This window comes from Aricia agestis, chromosome Z (genome assembly GCF_905147365.1).
Source record: "Aricia agestis chromosome Z, ilAriAges1.1, whole genome shotgun sequence".
In the NCBI taxonomy this organism is placed as follows: domain Eukaryota; kingdom Metazoa; phylum Arthropoda; class Insecta; order Lepidoptera; family Lycaenidae; genus Aricia; species Aricia agestis.
Genome location: NC_056428.1, coordinates 37,490,651 through 37,510,795, shown reverse-complemented (window position 1 = coordinate 37,510,795; position 20,145 = coordinate 37,490,651). Strand labels below are relative to the sequence as shown.

General features: G+C 34.6%; 1 protein-coding gene and 1 long non-coding RNA gene across 7 annotated transcripts; both read left to right on the top strand.

Moving 5' to 3' along the window:
• Positions 1–2,836: 2,836 nt before the first annotated feature.
• On the top strand, positions 2,837–6,272 carry LOC121738778 (chromatin complexes subunit BAP18-like). 6 transcript variants are annotated; one of them, XM_042131017.1, is made up of 5 exons: positions 2,837–3,049; positions 3,260–3,351; positions 4,109–4,210; positions 4,726–4,792; positions 5,783–6,272. In XM_042131017.1, the coding sequence occupies exons 1-5, from the start codon at positions 3,029–3,031 to the stop codon at positions 5,888–5,890; spliced, it is 390 nt and encodes a 129-aa protein (XP_041986951.1). In that variant the 5' UTR covers positions 2,837–3,028; the 3' UTR covers positions 5,891–6,272. The 6 variants fall into 6 exon arrangements, with proteins under 6 accessions (XP_041986951.1, XP_041986948.1, XP_041986946.1 ...); XM_042131014.1 differs by having other exon boundaries at positions 4,726–4,831; XM_042131012.1 differs by having other exon boundaries at positions 4,726–4,888.
• Positions 6,273–6,973: 701 nt separating this feature from the next.
• Positions 6,974–15,652, top strand: LOC121739209. The gene is made up of 4 exons (XR_006037411.1): positions 6,974–7,311; positions 8,813–8,819; positions 12,091–12,093; positions 15,643–15,652. It is a non-coding gene; the product is annotated as an uncharacterized LOC121739209 (long non-coding RNA).
• The last annotated feature ends 4,493 nt before the right edge of the window (positions 15,653–20,145 follow it).

Sequence of the window (20,145 nt, the reverse complement as noted above, 5' to 3'; positions counted from 1 at the left end):
GTATAAGCTATGTTATTTTTAAGTATAACCAGTATAATGTAAAATTTTCTTCTAGTATTTTTTGGACTCAGTAACGAAAAATTATACCTAAGCTATGGAATACCTAATTTTGATGATAGTCTACCTGATTTTGGTATTAAGGCAGACGATTTTTATAATGTCGGTGTTATAAAAAATGTCATAGGTGTACAATATATCTTAATATTATAAAGGCGAATTTTTGGATGTGTGTATGGATGTATGGATGTTTGTTACTCTTTCACGCAAAAACTACTGAACGGATTTTAATGAAACTTTACAATAATTTAGCTTATAAATCAGAATAACAAAAAGGCTAATATTTTAACCGACTTTCAAAATGGAGGAGGTGTTATGTTCATTTTTTGGGTTCCTTACCCGGGACAAAACGGGTAAAAACGGGACCCTATTACTGAGACTTCGATGTCTGTCTGTCCGTCTGTCTGTCAGCAGGCTGTAACTCAAGAACGGTAATAGTTATAGAGTTGAAATTTTTACAGATTGTGTACATCTGTTGCCGCTATAACAACAAACACTAAAAACAAAATAAAATTAGTAATTAAGGGGGGCTCCCATACAACAAACGTGATTTTTTTTGGCCTTTTATGCTCTATATCAATAATATCAACAGGTAAGTACTTGAATTTTTCACACAATCCTTAGTTTTATGTGTACAGTCTGTCAAAAAAGTCATGAAATTAAAAAGTGGCAACATCGTAGTGTCATCCCTTTCGAATTAATCTAAGAAAAAAGGGATGACACTACGATGTTGCCATTTTTTAATTTCATGACTTTTTTGACAGACTACATTAATATTTTATAATACTTAATATTAATATAAAATAAAATACCAAAACACAAATTTTGGCCTAATTTTGCCCTATAATGGTACGGAACCCTTCGTGCACGAGTCCGGCTAGATTCTATGACTTTTGAAACATTTGCATGCTATCTTTAAATAGTTAAAAGTGTAAGACCTGACCAATGAACTTATGTGAACATGAAATGTACCACTTTTAATGCATATAAATTGATTGATCGACTCGCACTTGGCCGATTATTTCTGTTCAACGATTACTCCGCCGTTTGTGAACCGATTTTCAAATTTTTTCTTTTGGTGTAAAGGTTATGATCCCAATTTGGTACCGTATTCATAAAATTGATGACCTGATAAAGGGATCCATAAGAAATTGAGGGAACTCCTCAAAATTTATTATGCTACCAACAAGTAAGATTTTGCACCGGGTATACTATGTTCGAAAGGTGCTGAGAGAACTCCTGACTCTTTATAGACACAAGTTTGGGAGTTTCGACGTTGTTTTAACAACGGAAAGCATATTTTCTTGACAGACTATATTAAACATAATATATGGACTAGTGTTCTTTGGAAAACAAGCGATTTATTTAAGAGAAGCCAAGGGTCGACATATTGACAACCTTCAACGTGAAAATACATTGTCATAGTAATTTTACTTAAAATTATGAATCTGTTAAATTATATGTATTTTTTATTATTCTGTAAAGTTCTTGATTTGTTTAAGCGTAATTAGAACCTAAAATATTGAATAAATCGTTTTTACTGTGTCCGGTGAGTAAATACTCATACAATAAAGTAAATACTCAGTATTTACTGAGTTTGAGTTTTTACTCTGACTCAGTTTTTAATGCCTTACCCATCCCTAGTTACCTACGCCCCTCGAGTTAATGACTCGAGTTGATTCTTCTTCTTCTTCTTCTTTTGGCGTAAGCATTTAGGAGTTGCCTAACACTATTGTAACTTACTGTCATTGACTGCAGCGTTGCCAGAATGTTACTTTTGTAACATTTTACGTTACTTTTGACCCTTGCATGTTACATTCATGTGACATGACTACAGCTGATGTTACTTTTACGTTACTTTTGGTAATTGAAAAAAAAAAAGATATTTGAAACCAAAAATGCGAAAACGAAACCATAACGAAACGCACTAAGTTTTATTGAGTTTTGTCGTTACAGCTGACAAAGCTTTAAATGAACGTGGCGAAAAAAGGAACTAATGCTGCCATCATACAAAAACGCCCCCGCCCACGTTCATAAAATTAAAGCCTTGTCGCACCTTAGTTTAAAGTTTTAATGACGGTCCTATTGGTAGACTTGGAGCTAAACAAAATAAAATGCCTTCGTAAAAATAAAATATAATCGGCCAAGTGTGAGTCTGACTCGCTCATAAAGGGTTCCATACCGTGATAGAGCAAAAATAGGTCAAAAATTGTGTTTTTTTTTGTATAAGAGCTTATTTTATTATAATATGTTAATTTGAATATTTTTTTATTTAAGTATAAATAAAGTACACATGGGATTTTGTGGAAATATCAAGTGCCTACCTATTATTGATATCCAGCAAAAAATGCCAAGAAATCAAGTTTGTTGTATAGGAGCCCCTTTTAACTATAATATTTTGTTTTTAGTATTTGTTGTTATAGCGGGAACAGAAATACATAATCTGTGAGAATTTTAAAAGTCTAGCTATAGCGGTTCTTGCGATACAGCCTGGAGACAGACACACGGATAGACGGACATACATTAAAGTCTTAGTAATAGGATCCCGTTTTACCCTTTGGGTACGGAACCCTAAAAATAAATAACTTCATCTCTATAAGTATAGTATTTTTCGTGCATTCTGGATCCTACCCCCCCGGCATTTAAAATATTAAATAATACGAAATGTTACTTTTCATCACAAAATGTTACTTTTTGCATGACATTAAGTAACTTTGGAACATACAGCACTGGCAACACTGATTGACTGTCAAGTGTCATATTTTGTGCAAGCCCAAAACCCAAAAGTCGTTTTGTGTTTGCATCAAAATTAGGTTTTTGTTTCTTTCGATACAAAATATTCATTTATTTATGTGTAACTATTTTGCAAATTTTGTATTTTTTAACACTTCCGGTAATCTGTATTATTATACTCTTAAATCGTTTGACAAAATTGCTATAGTTCTATAGTACGTAGCTTACGGTGTATAAAATGAATAATTCTGCTGCCAAAGTAAGTAACTACTATCCTTGGTGCCTATTATTTCGTTTTGTTTTTCTATCGATTGCTTAATTAAAATATAACCTCACTTTACTTACATTTGTATTTTAACATTACTTACTAGATTATTATTTTTTTTTGCTTTGTTTGTGGACTAATTAACTATATTTCTCACCTTCTTCATGAAAATAATTGTGGTTGTCAAATTAGACCACTTCACAGGTGGGTGAGATATTCCGAGAAGCTGGGACCGCCTTCAATAAATTGTCAGAAATGACAATGCTTCTGCATCCTGTAGGAGATTCACAACCTGGGTAAGGAAGATATGTTTATCTAATACATCAAATTTACGTGTTGTGTTTGTTGCCAAACTCTAAAACAGATGTCTGATGAAATTGTGTGTGCTCATTGGGTTGGTTAATAAACCATCCTTTTTATTTTATTATTCACACCCAAGAATTCTTTATTTCAATTTTATTTGATAATCTATGACAACCTTAAACCAGTATTTAATTATTTACACTACTAGGGTTGCCATCCGTCCAGATTTCCCCGGATTTGTCCTAGTTTGTCCGGGGTATGTCCGGCCGGGTTTTTGAAAAGCGTCCGGGTGAAATCCAAACACGTTTGATGAGAGTTTAACTTTTAAGTAATGCAGCAATAAACCGAAGATAAAAACTCGCTGAACATACACACGGTTTCTTGCACGTACTTGAGTTAGTCAGATTTTTACAAATTTTTGTTGAAAAAGCAAAAATTGGCAAGACGTTATCGTAAATACTGTTTAAGAGGTGTCCGGGGAAATAACCACATTTCGGCTAAATGTCCGGGACTTTTGTCGTGTCTGACTGGCGATGGGAATTTGGGTGATGGCAACCCTATTCACTACTGACCTATAAGTATTGTTAGCCCACTAGCTATTAAATTTCATATGGGTATAGCTCAGTTACTTCTTTATGCCTATAGAGTAAAAATGTTTCGATCAAGTCCAGCTTGATATAGTAACTGGCACAATCTACTGTATGAATGTAAATCGGCATTTAACTCTTTATAACAACAATATTTTTACAGTGGCAAGTGGACTGAAGAAGAGATTGAAATGCTCCGCATGTGTGTGCATCGGTTTGCTGTGGATTTGAATAAACTAAGTCAGCATATAAAAACTAGAACAGTGTAAGTAATATTTACACATTTTCTGTACAGATAGTTTAGTTATTTTATATTTTAGGAATAGGAAAGTGGTTTGATAGACTAGAACAAATCATTGCATTACTATAGTACAGGGATCACCAAATGGTGGATCGCGGTTGGCATCCGGACCGAGCATTTTTGAAGATGAACTTCGTTAAAAAATAAATTTCGGTCTTCACTTACTGATGAACATCCTAAGGATTTAATGTCAATAGCTTGCACCAATTTCACTCCAAACAAGCAATAAAATTGACAATTTTCTCATTAATATGTAGGTAAATAAATACCTTTGTAATTTCCGTAATTACTAATTACCTTTGTTTAATCAATATTTTTATTATGAAATGTGCGGACCGCAAAGGAAATTTCTTTTCTTAAAATGGACCCCGAGCGAAACTAAATAATGGTGACACCTGCTATAGTATATGCTTATACAATGTAGATGTAATTGGTAAGAGGCTACTTCAAAGATTAAAAGATATTGTTCAAATTTTCAGATCACAAATTCGCACAACATTAAAGAAGAAAGCGTTCGAGGATGCAGGTATACCCGTTAGGCAGCAGGTAAGCAGTACGCTGGCAACACAAGTGCAGCTACCAAAGGTAGTCTCACCACCCTGCGTCGTCAACCAACAGAGCGTTATAGGAAAGAACGCCGAGGTTCAAATCTTCACTAACCTTAAAAGCACCTCATTTTTTAGTTCTTGTGCTGTCTTTTTGTTGTTAGTGAAGTTTGAATATTTATTTTGATTACGCAAACCAGCATGTAAAGGCTTATGCTCTTTTGGCAAGTAAATCGAAATTATTTCAAGTATTTTATTTTTTTGGTAGCTAGAATTTTGATCTTTAGACTTTGGTAATAATTTTGGAGACATTATTTGGTAAATTTGGAAATGATTGTTTATTTTCTGTTTGAATGAAAATGTCCCCTTATAAATCTAGAGGAAATTATGGGGCTATCATAGATTTTCGATTTTCTAGCATCAAATTATAAAATTAGTTGTTTTTAATGCATTGAAAAATTTTGTTGGTTTTTAAAATATACTAAGGATTTATTTTTGTACTGCTGTAAACTTAGACCACTATGAAAAAGGACTTATATTTAATTTGGTTTCTGGAAACAAAATGTTTTAAATTTTGTGTATCAGAATCTGTAAAATGTAAATTTATGTATGTGTTACGCTCACACCACATGCAATAACTCATTGTGAGCAATTTTTTCACTCACTGAGCGTTTTAGATCTTTGAGCATGACATATATTTAAAATACTCTTGGTTTTTTATATTTTATAGCTCTTTAGAGAAGTATGCACATTGTTTTTTGCTGTAGTTTGCTATTTTACACAAAATATTGCAAATTATTTAAATTATTGCACACTATAAATTCACCATTTTAAGAAGTGTGCTTTTGGCTTTTCTCAATCCTCTATTTATAATATACAACAAATGTTTAGAAAAGAGAAAAATTTATAATCCAAAGAATTTTAATTTAAAAATAGTGTTGAATTGTTAATTATACATATTTTATAATAATATTCCATTTATGAATTTCAGGTAACATTAAACATGTTGAATGCTTCGGAGAATGAAGTTGATGTGGAAGGCCTCACGAATGATGTCAAGTTGGAGTTTGAAACCAGCAACGACGATGTGGCTGCATGAAACTTGTACAGTTTCTCTTATTTCTAACTACTTATTATTTAGTGTCGCATAAGGCTTAAGGTATGGTATTAGTCATTAAAAGTATTTTCAATTCAATTTTGCCATTATCTGATACCTATAATGAACGAACCTTAAGAATATGAGTATATAAACCAGAAGGTCCAAATCATATTGGTCAAAACTCTGTTACCTCACATCCTTTATAAACCTTTTGTAATCAAACATTTTATTAAATGAAAAATGAAAAAGTAAATTACCAGCTGAGCGAATTGTTGTTGTAATGATATTAATAGATATTAATACCTCGATTGTGGGAAGACACAATGATGATAAAAACCGCTTGGGGATTGATGGGTTAATAATAAAATGTTTAAATTTTATTAATTAATAACATTACAACTATTTTAAATGTCATAAATAACATTTTCTTTATTCAATCAATTATTTTATTAAATTACAGTCCGTCAAGAAAGTGAAGAAATTAAAAAGTGGCAACATCGTAGTGTCATCCCTTTTTTCTTAGATTGATTTGAAAGGGATGACACTATGATGTTGCCACTTTTTAATTTCTTCACTTTCTTGACAGACTATATTTGAATTGATTTTTAAAATATAAAAATAGTGCATTGACTCGCCAATAACTTGAAGTTTAACATTAATTTTATTTCATGTAATTTGTACTTTTTATTGCTGTTTTGGTAATATTTCTCTCTCTTTGCTTTTGAATAAAAACAAGTACAACCAAAGCGCCTTTATAGTGTATTTTTCATGTGTGTGTATTATGAGATATATTATAATGATAAATGTGTGTAGCTGATTAATTTATGTATGACTTAAACCATCGTCAAATCCACTGAGTTTGTTACAAATGTCCATTTAACTTTTAACATAATTATAATAATATGTTTTAATTAAAAATTTTGTTTTGTGACACCTGTGGCTGTGACAATTTCATGATTGTATGAAATTCTTTGAGGAATATACACATCCTCGTAATAACCCTCCTATTAATGAAAATATCTACACAATCCCCGCGTTCCATTTGATGTTAAAAACGATCAAAATAGAGAATCGAATCATTTTGAGCGTTTTGATCGTTTTCAACATCAAATGGAACGCGGGGTATGTATACAGACTGTATAGTTACACTAGCCAATATACTATATTATGCATGTATCTCTCTGTTTTTAAAGAGACCACTTCGAAATCCGTTGTTTTAAAGATCTAACAAAAAAAGAGGCAGACAGCGTGAAGTGACTTTGTTCTAATGTAGTGATTACGTATTTGCTGATATATTAGAGGTGTCCGTGGCCTAATGGGTAGACCTTTGGTTCGAACTCTTAGAGGGTGCAGGTTCGAAGCCGGGTGGAGGCGTGTATCTATAAGACATTTTCCGATCTCAAGTACGAAACTCGCACATAGTTGGTCCCAGACGTATTGATGTTCTTTCCTCCGGACTAGGCCGACTATGATGCGAGAATGCCGTATGCGATTGGGCAACCATATGGACGTTTAAAAATCGTGTCCCAGGCACTACAGTATTTGAGGAGTGGTTACTTCGCTCTGAAAAATATTGTATAAATCATCCATAACGGATGTAAAGGCCTAGTTTTGACACATTAGGAAAGTCTCTTGAGGGGATATAAGATTGTCTTACTATGTATTAAGTATGTAATATTATGTATAAACATTGTAGATATTTTTATTAATAATGGGATGACACATACGGCCGCACTCAAGAGACTTAATGATGATTAAATTTCAACTTAATGAGGAATTTGATTATGAAGATAAGCTTATATTCAGGGCCTGATCTAGCTAATTATCCGCTCCGGGCAAAGATAATTTTTGCCGCCCTTGACATACAGAAAATCATACAAGTCATAAGCTAGTTTTGTTGGGGGATAATGGGGGAACATTTAAATATACTCTGAAATACTTAATATATTCCCACTATCCAGTTTAAAGTAGATTGTAAGGTATAATTTTCAAACTTGGGTGGTGGATGGGTAATGGCTAGGTAGGAAGATAGGAATAAGTTAATTTTGCCGCCCCTCAAATTTGCCGCTCTGGGCAAATGCCCGGCTCGCCGCTCCTTAGATCGGGTCCTGCTTATATTCATTTTATTACAGTTAAGTAATAAATATTGGTCGCTGAGTGCGGCAGTCAAAATATATTATGTAACATCTAATCCCCACTGCCTCATGACAGCATTGAAGTTTGAACATGCTTTGGATATTGTGGTGAGCTGGTGACAAATATTTTAATCAAAATTCAATATTAATTTATTGGTATTTGGATTTTGTTAATGAGTTTAGTTTAAAAAGCTACAGCAGGTATAATTTTTTGTACATAATATATTGTATACCCTATTGTTCCAAAATAATTAGGTTACTAATTTTGTCATAGTTATGTAGTGAATGTAGATGTGATTAGTATGTTCTTTTATTCAAGCGCTAGACTGCTTATATTAAATAGCTCATAGTATATTACTACGTTAACACTAAAGCAATAATTGAAATATAACCTCATAAGCCTAATAGTTCTGAAATATAGCCTTATTAATCTTAAAATTGTGATGATAAGCACATAGTGAGATATTGTGGCAATAAGCTATGTGTAGTATACAGGGTGTAACATAAAATATGAGAGATAATACTTTAGGGCCCATATTACATTATCGTCGTCTAAAAGTGTTAACCTGCTAACTCCAAAAGTACAAATTTTCAGGATACAAATAAAACATTCCTATTCTAAAAGTAGGCAGTAAAATGAAAAACTGTAAATACCGTTGGCGGGGAATAATTTGTATTTATTATTTTTATTACAAATAACATGCTGACTTGTATTTTTATAAAGTTATCGAAAAAAAAGGAGTTATAACAATTTATTTTTACAATAATACCATGGAGAGCAACCCAGATACGGAGTTATCATCTTTTATTTTTTACAACAGTCTAATTAAATTACTTTAGTATAACAAATTTTACTTAAAAACAATATTTTTATAATATATTTAACGAAATAATATTCAGAATCTTTTTTTTTCTGATTAACTTATAATATTATAACCAAAGCCTAATGTGGCAGACTATCATAAAATTCATGGTAATCTTTTGGAAGAACTAATTTGATCTGTTGTAAGTCCTGGAACTTGCGATCTTTTATGGGTAATCGATTTTCGTGTAGATTTTCCAATTCATGGTAGTATTTAGGATTGACAGTGGTTTTTCTTTGTGGCAGCTCTGACCACAGTTCAGCAAATCTCAATTTGTAAGAAATAATACCGGTAGGGCTGTACTGGAGTGCACGAATATCATTTACTTTTGCATCTCCAACTGACCTTCCTGGTCTTATAGTTTTGTAGGATTGGACAGTATCAAACTTTTTGAAAAAGTTGTGACTCAAATATTGGACATAGTATGGCTCTTTTCGAGCACTTTTGATGACGTCAATGTAATCTGCAGGGACGTTAATCACCTTGTTTTTCAGACGTCTTTCGATAGCAGAATGCATAGAATCCACTTCCATTTGGGTGTGACCCACTTCTAAATATTTTTGTTCTATCCACAGGTTATGTTTTGCGGCTGTATTAAGCAACGCGTTTGACATCACTGCATTTCGGTTTTGGTACCCACAGCCATCAGAATAAAATATAATTCTATTACATCCAGCTGGCAAATTTGGTATAACTTTATTTTCTAAAAAATCCACCCACATGGAAGCAAATTCTTCAGCATTCATGCCACCCTCACACTCATTCCACAAATAGGAGTAGGCGTCCTTGTTTTTTAAATTTTTAAAGCACAAATTGTGGACCTGTAACTTTGTCTTATAGTACAAAACGCTTACTTTTGACACAGGACAAAGTAAAACTGCCTGTGTATCGACAGCAAAGACAACACAATTGTCCGAATCTTTGTCATTAGCTTTTTCTTTTCTAGCATCATCTTTTCTCTCCATGTGTAAGCGGTACTCGGTTTCTTCGACATTTCCTTGTTTGTATTTAGCACATTTTTCACATTCGTCCTTTTTTGGACGAAATAAAGAAATTTTTCTTTCTTCCATAATTTTATAGAACGCTGTGCTTGATAATGGTTCTGAGTTACGCGTACGACACCAGTCTGATTCATAAAAATCATAAAGAGACTTTTTGGTCTGCCACTCAGGTAATAGATAAACTCTCGACGTAGATGAACGGCAATAGTGTGATTCCATAACTGGAAGAGCATCAAAGAATGCCGTTAGGTTTTTTTGCTTCTCTTCATGAGGATTAACGTTCTGCAATGCGACACGTTGTTGTTGGGGTTTCCTGTCAGTTTTCATGTTATTCTTCCAACCATGCACTGTCATTCTTCCAATATTAAGTGTGTTAAGAAACATGGTTTGGCAAACTCTTAACTTGACATCTTCATCTCCTGTTAAATAATATACCAAAGACTGAGTTCTTCTTGACTCTTCGGAATTCTTTCGGCCTCTTGGTCTTTTTATTTGAACACTTTGCACATGCTCGTTAACGTATACCTTCTTTTCTCCCCACGTCAAGGTCTTCCAAAACTTTGTAAAAATTTCTCTTCTGGTTTTTTCTTGTATCTCTTTGCACTTCAGACTTTTTGACTCTTTGCATTTGCATCGCTCTTTTATATTTCGTGGTTCTTTTTCTTTTTCATAAGTCCATTTCGAATCAATTTTTACTCTTCCATAATATTTTTGACCATTTTCCCTTAGGCTCCTGTTTTTTTCCGCAAACCATGTTTTGCGATCAACCTTTTTTTGTTTCTGTTTTTACTTTTTATAGGAAACTCTCCATCAGAATCTGTACTTGAATATGGCACCAAAGGCTCGTTATTAGTGATGTCCTGTAAACAGTCGGTGTCGATCATTTCAATATCGACGTTCTCAACTTCAGTGAGACCCATCTCTTCCAGGTTTGACGTCTGGAGAGTTTGAATATTATCCACTGTAGAAATCTGTAAAATATCCTCGTCATGCCGGTTCGTATTGAACTGAAACACTTCGTCACCGGGGTTAATAGGCATTAAAAGGAAGTCGGAAGAAGTAGCAGATACGGCGTCACTTGGGAAACAATAGGTATTTGCAACTGAAGAAGATGGTTTAGACGAGCTTTGAGGTGGATGTAATGGGACACTGACAATACAATCGTCAGTGTTAATTTTACTTAGGGTATGACCATATCCTATTGCTTGAACGTCATTGTATTTGGTAGGTGTTAAAACCACTTTATCATTTGGAATGACAGTGTCAAGATCTAAGAGGGTCAAGCTGTCAGAGCTATTTTCAGCACCTTTAAAAGCATAAGAATTCACAATATAAGCCATGCTTGAAGAAGTGTTACTTAAATCAGGCGGAGTTTCATTAATACACATTTGGGCTATGCGTTTCCCTCTAGAGTACTTAAATAAAACATTGCCTCTACCTTTATCCATCTGCAATAAAAGTAAACCTATATTAGCATGCAAACCTGGCGCAAAGGATAAATTAATAGCTTAGCAGTTTTATCTAGGCTTAAGTCTTCTGTAGACTTAAGGCATCTGGCGAAAATGAGAGTAAAAATTCAATGAGACGAGAAGCCTTTACTAAAGTTTATTTAAGTTGATATAATAATTTTGCATAGTTAATAAAATCAGACGTTACTTTTTGGAAATCCATAGCATACAATTTAATTAATATCTAGCAACATCCCGCCAAAAGTACCCACAACCTACAAGCAAATGTGTGAGTGCACGCATAAGCATGCGTAAAGCACCTCTCTCCTCCCACACTGCTTAAGCATACACTCAGAGACAAGATCGTGCAAACACCACCACCACACACATTTGCTTGCAGGTTGTGGGTAGTTTTGGCGGGATATTGCTAGATATTAATTAAATTGTATAGTAATTTTGCAATCAGCACAACTCTTTTCTTTCAACAGAAGTGAAATGATAACTCCATAATTTAAAGCAATTACAAACATTATCGTAAAGGAAAATCTGTTAACTCCAGTGAACAAATGGAGCAATTATTTACAAATAGGTTATTAAAGTTATTACTTCTCATAAACCGTATTGTATAACTGATTGATGTGTAAAAAACACTTAATATGGTACTTACCTTTCATAAATAGTACGAAAACAGACGTATACCTTGTTTTGTATTTCTTTTCCAATAAGATAGAGCGGACAACTTGTCCTAGCAAGCGCGTTCGATCAAAATGGCGGAGTTGACAACTTTTACGCGCGAAAATTTGACACAGTGGAGTTATCAGATATGATTGGGCGTGTTTTTTGTTGTTTTGTATTAGTCTTATGGATTTATCATTTTCTACAATTGCAGGGCTTTTTTTTTCTCTTTCCAACGATACCAAAAACTTAAAACTGATAAAAATGGAGTTAGCAGCTTAACACTTTTAGACGACGTTATGTCCCTTGCGTAGAGTTCACTCAAAAGTAACAGTGTATAACATCATGTATGAAAAAATTCATGATGTTGAGGCATTTCTCATAGAAAAACAAGTAGTGATTCTGTCAGCGCTGCTACTTTCACAGTGAAAATAAGGACCGCACCCTAAGGCATGTTATCACTCCTTGTTATCATGTTACACCTGTATAACCCCCCGTTTCATTTTGAACGGTATGTGAAAGAAAAATTAAAAATCGACCAAATTAATGTGCAATGGCATAGTTTTAATGCTCTTGCACATTACAACGTACCATCCGAGAAGATTATCCATCGGAAATCAAGTCAAAGTTTGTTATAACTTATAAATCAGCGGGGCTAAAATGGCCAATTCCTCTCAATCAATTTATCAAATGAATTGTCAAAACTGTCAAACTGACGAATGTCAAAACTCAAATTAGTATGAATTACTACACAGAGTGACCATATAATAGCTATGTCCACACTGTGCGCTTTCATTTTCAATTTTCGTCATCAACTTTCATATTGGCGCATTCAGTAATTGAATGCGTCAAGGAATGCAACGCCAATATTGTCATTTTTGAAGTTTTGGATACGGTCAGAGGGCATGCGTCGCGGTCATGCCTCACGTTCGCTGTTGACTGCGCTATAACGCATGCCCTTGACGAACTGAAAAAGGAGCAGTGTGGACAAAGCTTTGCGATTTTTAAAAAATTATATCGTTCATAACATTGTGATTCTCCAAAGCCACCTTAAGCCCCGCAGTAAGCTGGAATTGACATAACAACCAAATAATGTATGTCAGTCTGCTTATGAATCAATTTGACCGATGGTACAATGGTAAAGGTCTTGTCAACTATTTTAACTATTACTAAGTTATTTAGCCCGGCCGCACATAATCCGAAATTTCTGATCAGAAACAGTTGAACGGCCGCGCTGTCTCTTACATTTTGTACTGAGCCGAGTGAGCTCGAACTCGCCGGAAGGATATTTCGGATGGTGTGCGGGGTGGCGGTCCGGCGAAATTCAACTGTTTCTGATCAGAATTCGGATAATGTGCGGCCGGGCTTAAGCTGTTGTGTGTGTAAGAGCAGTCATACTCAACCTTTTTTTATACGGGCCGCAAACACGTTTTGGTGTTGGTGTCACAGACCACAAACAACATTTTTTAGGGTAAAAGTAATAACGTCCTTTAAAATTAGCGATTTAAAAGTGGAAAATATTTACGACTTTCACGACGACTAGACTGCACTATTTTGCCGGTTAGCGTGAAATTCAAAATGGTTCTTCACATGGGCCACTGATAAAGTCCCACAGAGTATAGCTGCTGTAGAATGTAGGATTCCTTCAGAATCTAGGGTACCATCGAAGAAATTGATTCCTAGGCAGTTGACAGATCATGTTATAATAGTCTATGTTGTTATTGTGATCTGTCGGCTGGGTTTGACGTAAGTGACGTAACGCGATCAAACTACATAGGTCCCCCACCTGCCTAGAAATCAACTTCTCTGATAGTACATAAAAATATTCAAGGTTTTTGGATTTTTCTAATTTATTATCAATAAATAGGTTTAATAAAAGTCATTGTTGTTTTTTTTTTCACAACACAAAATATTGTCGAATTTGTATGAAGCTCGTAGGTACCCGTTTAGTTTAATTATAGATAAACCCCCTTACTAATAAACGCTGTATAAGCTTTGAATAGTTATACAGTGTTTTGTCTTCTTCAATCCAATTAAAAATGTCACTTGTGTGACAGGAACAAAACACTGTATAACAATTCAAAGCTTAAGTTTTTACGACTGGTTATTCTTTTAATAACTAATGAGTTACAATTTGCGAACATTAACAGTTAACACCAGCAATTCACATTTATTTTATAACTTGCTACTTGCTAGTATTTTTTCTACACCAAGTCAAATGTTTTAAGTCGGTCTATTGAGGTGAGTGCATTTTGTCAGCAACGTACGCGGCGATTTTTAGTAAGTACTCGAACTAAGCCATCTGCACGAAAGTTTTTTTTTTATATTTACAGCAGATATTGCATAATAATTATTGTCATTGTCCTAAAAAATTACATTGCTGTGGTAAGATACAATTTACAAAGCAAACTGCCATATTAATCATTATTTTTTAAAACAAATTCTGTTTTGAGCCATCTATCGGGAGCCGTTGCAATTAAAATGTATAACGTTAAGCTAATCGTTGTAAAATATTAAGTATAGGTGGCGCAACATAAAGTAACTTGAGCCAGTACCATAAAGTTAATATACCTGTATATTAACTTTATGGCCAGTACACAAAAAAGTACTAAGGTTCACTCGGCGTAACTGGGCGGTAGCGGTCATTGACTCCCTGTCAAAAACTTGTCATTTTCTATACAAAGATTGACAATATCTGACACCTTATTGTCAATCGCAGTTTATATAGAAAATGACAAGTTTTTGACAGGGAGTCAATGATCGCTACCGCCCAGTTACGCGTTACGCCGAGTGAACCTTAGTACTGTAGACACAATACCAACTACATCTATATATATAAAACTCAAAGGTGACTGACTGATTGACATAGTGATCTATCAACGCACAGCCCAAACCACTGGACGGATCGGGCTGAAATTTTGCATGCAGGTAGATGTTATAACGTAGGCATCCGCTAAGAAGGGATTTTGATAAATTCCAACCCCAAGGGGTTCAAATAGGGGATGATAGTTTGTATACATAATACTTCTTAACGCGAGCGAAGCCGCAGGCAAAAGCTCGTATAATATATAAATCAATCTATGCATTATAATACTACAGTAGTCCCTAAAGTACTACAGTACGTAGTTTCTAGTTGGAGGTATTGGTAAGTATAGTAGATACCTCCAACATAAGTGATTTTTGCCCTTGAAACGTCTTGAAAATTAAAATAAAATAAATATTTATGGGGAGCTCCAATTAAAAAAAACGCCTTTTTTGCCAATAAATACGTGCGCGAGTACTTAGCCGATTTTTATTATTCGACCATAATACTTACGACTTGTTTTTAACCCCCGACAAAAAAGAGGGGTGTTATAAGTTTGACGTGTCTGTCTGTCGGTCTGTCTGTCTGTCTGTCTGTCTGTCTGTCTGTCTGTCTGTCTGTCTATCTGTCTGTCTGTCTGTCTGTCTGTCTGTCTGTCTGTGGCATCGTAGCATCCAAACGGGTGGACCGAATTTGATCTAGTTTTTTTTGTTTGAAAGCTGACTTATTTGAGAGTGTTCTTAGCTATAGTTCATCATCATCAGCCTGCTTTGCGCTGAAAAATCGCTGTTCATCTGGTTAATAAAGGGCCGATTAGCAATTTGCAGTCGTTTGGTGGGCTTTATTGCATTCTAGGTCTTGACATTCATGAATATTTACACATTGATGGAAAGTTGACCTGGTGCTGCAGCATCACCTGGTAATCAATAGGATACCCAACTCGTCACCAACTTAGAGCAATGGTTTCGTGTTTGGGCTCATTTTAATTGCGACAACTAGTAATATATATAGTAATAGATAACCAATAAATTTTTGCATGCTGCTGCTGCAGCATCACCTGGATTCTATAGGAGCCGAGCTCCATATTAAGAAACCAAAGTGGAGGTTTCATGTTTGGACTCATATTGACGGCCTCATCAAAAAAGACACTCCTAGATGGTATTCATCGGGATATAATATAATCCTGTTGATAGGAATTATTCTGCACTATAACCAACAGTTTAAAAAGCTTGAAATAAAATTAAATTAAGAAATTTAAAAAAACCCCCGCTAAACAACTTTAAAAAGTAATGAAATAATATATTTTACTGACTTTAAGTTTAAATAATTCCTAAGTGTAAAGTGATATTTTAGTCCATAATTGTTGTCAAGGTGTGTCGGGGGACCGCTAATGTAGATGTTTGATTTCACAAAACATTATAGTATCGAGACAATCAGTGACATGGCGATACAAAATGCAAAAGACACTGTTGGCGGTCCCCCGACATACCGTGACAACAATTATGGACTAAAATATCACTTTACACTTAGGAATTATTTTAACTTAAAGTCAGTAAAATATATTATTTCATTACTTTTTAAAGTTGTTTGGCGGGGTTTTTTTTAAATTTCTTAATTCAGTCTGACTTTATCACTACAGGTTCAAGCCGCTTAACCAATAATTCTGATGATGATGTTTGAGTTTTGACATAGGTTACACGTGTATGTATTTATTTCTCTATGGGTTACACGGTCAGTCTGACATCAGTTCAGTCCATCAGTCAGAGATTGACGCCAGAACGATGACCAGAGAGTACGTCATAATGAATATTATCAAACTGTTACACGATCATTCTCCCGTCAGTCTGGATCAGACTGATAGACTGAACCAGTGCCGTAAATAGGGCGGTGGCACCGGTGCCCAGGTTCAGGGCGTAGACTCTGGGGAATGGGAATTATGGGCGCAGGAATGGCCAGACCAGAGAGATCCGTATTTTTCGAATTGCTCCCGATAAGTTCCCGCTGCGCCCCCGGCCCCAGAGATGTTTCCCAATGTAGTAAAGAAATATCTACAGCCGAACATAATATACCGACTTCCAACAAAAAGGAGGAGGTCCTTGTTGTTGGAAGTCGGTTAAAAAACAAAGGTGCAGTTATATTATGCTCGCACAGGGCGCAAAAAAGGCTATTTACGGCACTGGACTGAACTGACCGTGTAACCGTGTAACGTACCTACTTCTTGGTACCGTACCTATTATAATAATGTAGTTGTTATGTCTATTGTGATGTAGTGCCCAGAAAAAACTGACATGCAACGAAGTTGCGGGAAATATGTCATAATTAATTAATAAATAAACACTTATTATTTCTAAATTTCTTTATTATACACCGATATATAAAACAATGTTGATAGTTTTTGGTAATTTCACAGGTAAAATAATCACACATTTGACTAGATATTTCGAAAATACAACAAAAGGTAATTCCAAAACAATGTACCTAATATTAACAAAAAACGAAGATGGGGTTGCACCAGAGGCGTTACGTTAGTAACATAGAATATCATTGAGAGGCGTGGTTAAAGTTGAGGTTAAAATTATAGTTATAGTTAAATATGGCGTCCTTCAGCTTTAACTTTAACCTTAACTTTAACTGGAGAAATTCACAGATGTCTGTTGCGTTTATTTTCTTATTCAAGCTACAGAGGTAACGGGATTGACAGTATAAAAAATTAATTAGGTATCCGTAAAAATTGTCAGGAAAAATATAACACTGTGAAACATAGTAAATTTTCACCAAAAAATTAGATATAGGTACGTATGAGCGGTTATGGTTAAATATGGCGTCCGTGGACGCCATATTTAATTTTAACCAAAGATCTGACATTTTGCACTGTAGTTAAAGTTACAGTTAAGTTAGTTGGTGCAACCCAACCTAAACCGACTAGAAATTTACATCATATTTTTAATAGGATTTTTTTTAATAATGCCCTGAGCTACGTCCTACATTATGCTAAGTACATAATATCACAATTATTCTGCTGTTTTAATGCAATACCAATAACATTTTATTCTTTGTCGATTCAGTCCCTTTCGTAAGAAAAAAAAAAACTTATTATCATCATGTACCTACCTACTACCGACCCATGAGTGATGAGGATAATAATTACTCTCATCGTGCATGGGTAGGTAGGTTGGTACATACATGCCCTACCCATGCCCACCATGCATACCATGCCCAGGGGCCACATTAATATTATTCACGTGGCAGACTTACGTTATTTGATCGGGTTATGTCAAGCTAGGTATTTCATTAGCTATCCAAAATATATTATTATAAATGAGAAACCGTGTATGTCTGTCTATTACCTCTTTACGCCGAAACCGTTGAACCTGTTTAGCTTGTTATGAAGATACTTTGTGTCCCGGGAAAGGACATCTTATGTCCTTTCCCGGGATTTTATTACTGAAAAATGTACGGTCAACGAATTTGGACTTAAACAAGTATGAAGTACCTAGTCTGCATATGTATAAATCCATTTCTCGGGCTGTTCATATTTAAGAGGAGTCCACACCGCCCTTTTTCCATACAAACGTTGTCCCCTGTTTCCTACCTGGATAATGCTAGTAGAGTTATAATTTTTTTCCTGAGTATCTACGGCCACTATGTTACAATGTTTTCCTTTTTTTCATAATTTAATTATTAAATAAGATATGAACTTTCAAAAACCCAAATTTTTTTTCCAGATTTTCCGCTGTGTTCAAACGTCCAGAAAACAGATTTGGCTAGATTATACAAAAAAATGCAAAACATAGGAACACAGCTCAAGCCTTTCTTAATCTTTAGTGAAAAATGTACTTAAATCGGTTAAGTTTTGGAGAAGGAATCAGGGGACAACGAATCGTTGATTTTCTGGATTTTCTGCAGTTGTCTCTATCGCATTCTGCGGTATAGGCTTGAGGTAAGGGAGACAGCTTTAGATATTACACGTACTTTTTATTCATTTCTCTAGCCCCTGGTGTATCCTCTTAAAGATGGTAATTTAATACTAAACTAGTTAGATGACGCCCGCAACTCCGTTGCGCCAAAATTAGATCATCGCGCGGGAACCGTACATTTTTCCACGATAAAAAGTACCCTATATCCTTCCCTGGGACTCAAAGTATGCCTATACCAAATTTCAGCAAAATCAGTTCAGCCGTTTGGGTGTGAAGAGATAACATAAAGACACACTTTCGCATTTATAATAATTATTAACTAGCTGTCCCGGTGCACTTCGTGTCACTTAAAAACCATCCCTGAACTTCCAGGATTGTTTTAAGACCAACATTAGCCAAATCGGTTCAGCCGTTATCGAGTTATAGCGTTACAAACACAATTGGAAATCCATTTTTATATATATATATATACTAGCTGTCCCGGTGAACTTCGTGTCACTTTAAAACCTTCCCTGGACTTCTACGAATATTTTAAGACTAAAATCAGCCCAATCCGTCCAGCCGTTTTCGAGTTATAGCGCGACTAACACATTTGAAAATCCATTTTTATATATATAGACTAGCTGTCCCGGTGAACTTCGTGTCACTTTAAAACCTTCCCTGGACTTCTACGAATATTTTGACTAAAATCAGCCCAATCCGTTCAGCCGTTTTCGAGTTTTAGCGCGACTAACACATTTGGAAATCCATTTTTATATATAAGATAGATATAAATATTGTAACGAAGTTGTATTAATGCTGCATTAAAACAACGGAATAATTGAGTTGAGAGCCTGTACATAGAATACTACTAAATAAACCCTGAAAGTTATATTGCCAAAGAATGGGAAAGCAAAATTGGTTTTTATTTCTTCAAAAACAGACTTGACTTTTATGGGGCATATTTTTTACAGGTATAGTTTAGACTTTAGAGATTATGTATTAACATTTGATAGAATGTTTGTATAGAATTAAGATTCTTGAACCCCAGAAATCAAAACTTATGGCCAAATGATTTAATGATTATAACCTTAATTTCATGCAGATTTTGACATAAATTCTATACAATTTCTGTAAAACATTTAACTAAAGTTACTTGAGTGGCCGTAACTATTGTTCTTCTCTCCCCTTTATCATAACGAAATGAGTAGGTAATTTTATACGTAAATATTTTAAAAGAACCTATGCTCTATGGTCTATGTGCATTTATATAGGTCGTGGTCGAAAGAGTAGCTTTTAAGTAGTAAATACTTACTTATTTGATACTACACTATAGTTATTACAGCTTATTACATCTTTATAACTAAATATACAGTACAATTATTCTTTATTTAGACAACAATAAGCATTTAACTACAAACTAGACAAATAAAA

What these genes read in the sequence shown, in the direction of transcription:
- LOC121738778 (XM_042131011.1), top strand. Translation starts at nt 3,029, where the DNA reads ATGAATAATTCTGCTGCCAAA. An exon ending in TGAATAATTCTGCTGCCAAA is followed by an intron (nt 3,050 to 3,247) that starts GTAAGTAACTAC and finishes TTGTCAAATTAG; the next exon opens with ACCACTTCACAGGTGGGTGA. An exon ending in CATATAAAAACTAGAACAGT is followed by an intron (nt 4,211 to 4,725) that starts GTAAGTAATATT and finishes TCAAATTTTCAG; the next exon opens with ATCACAAATTCGCACAACAT.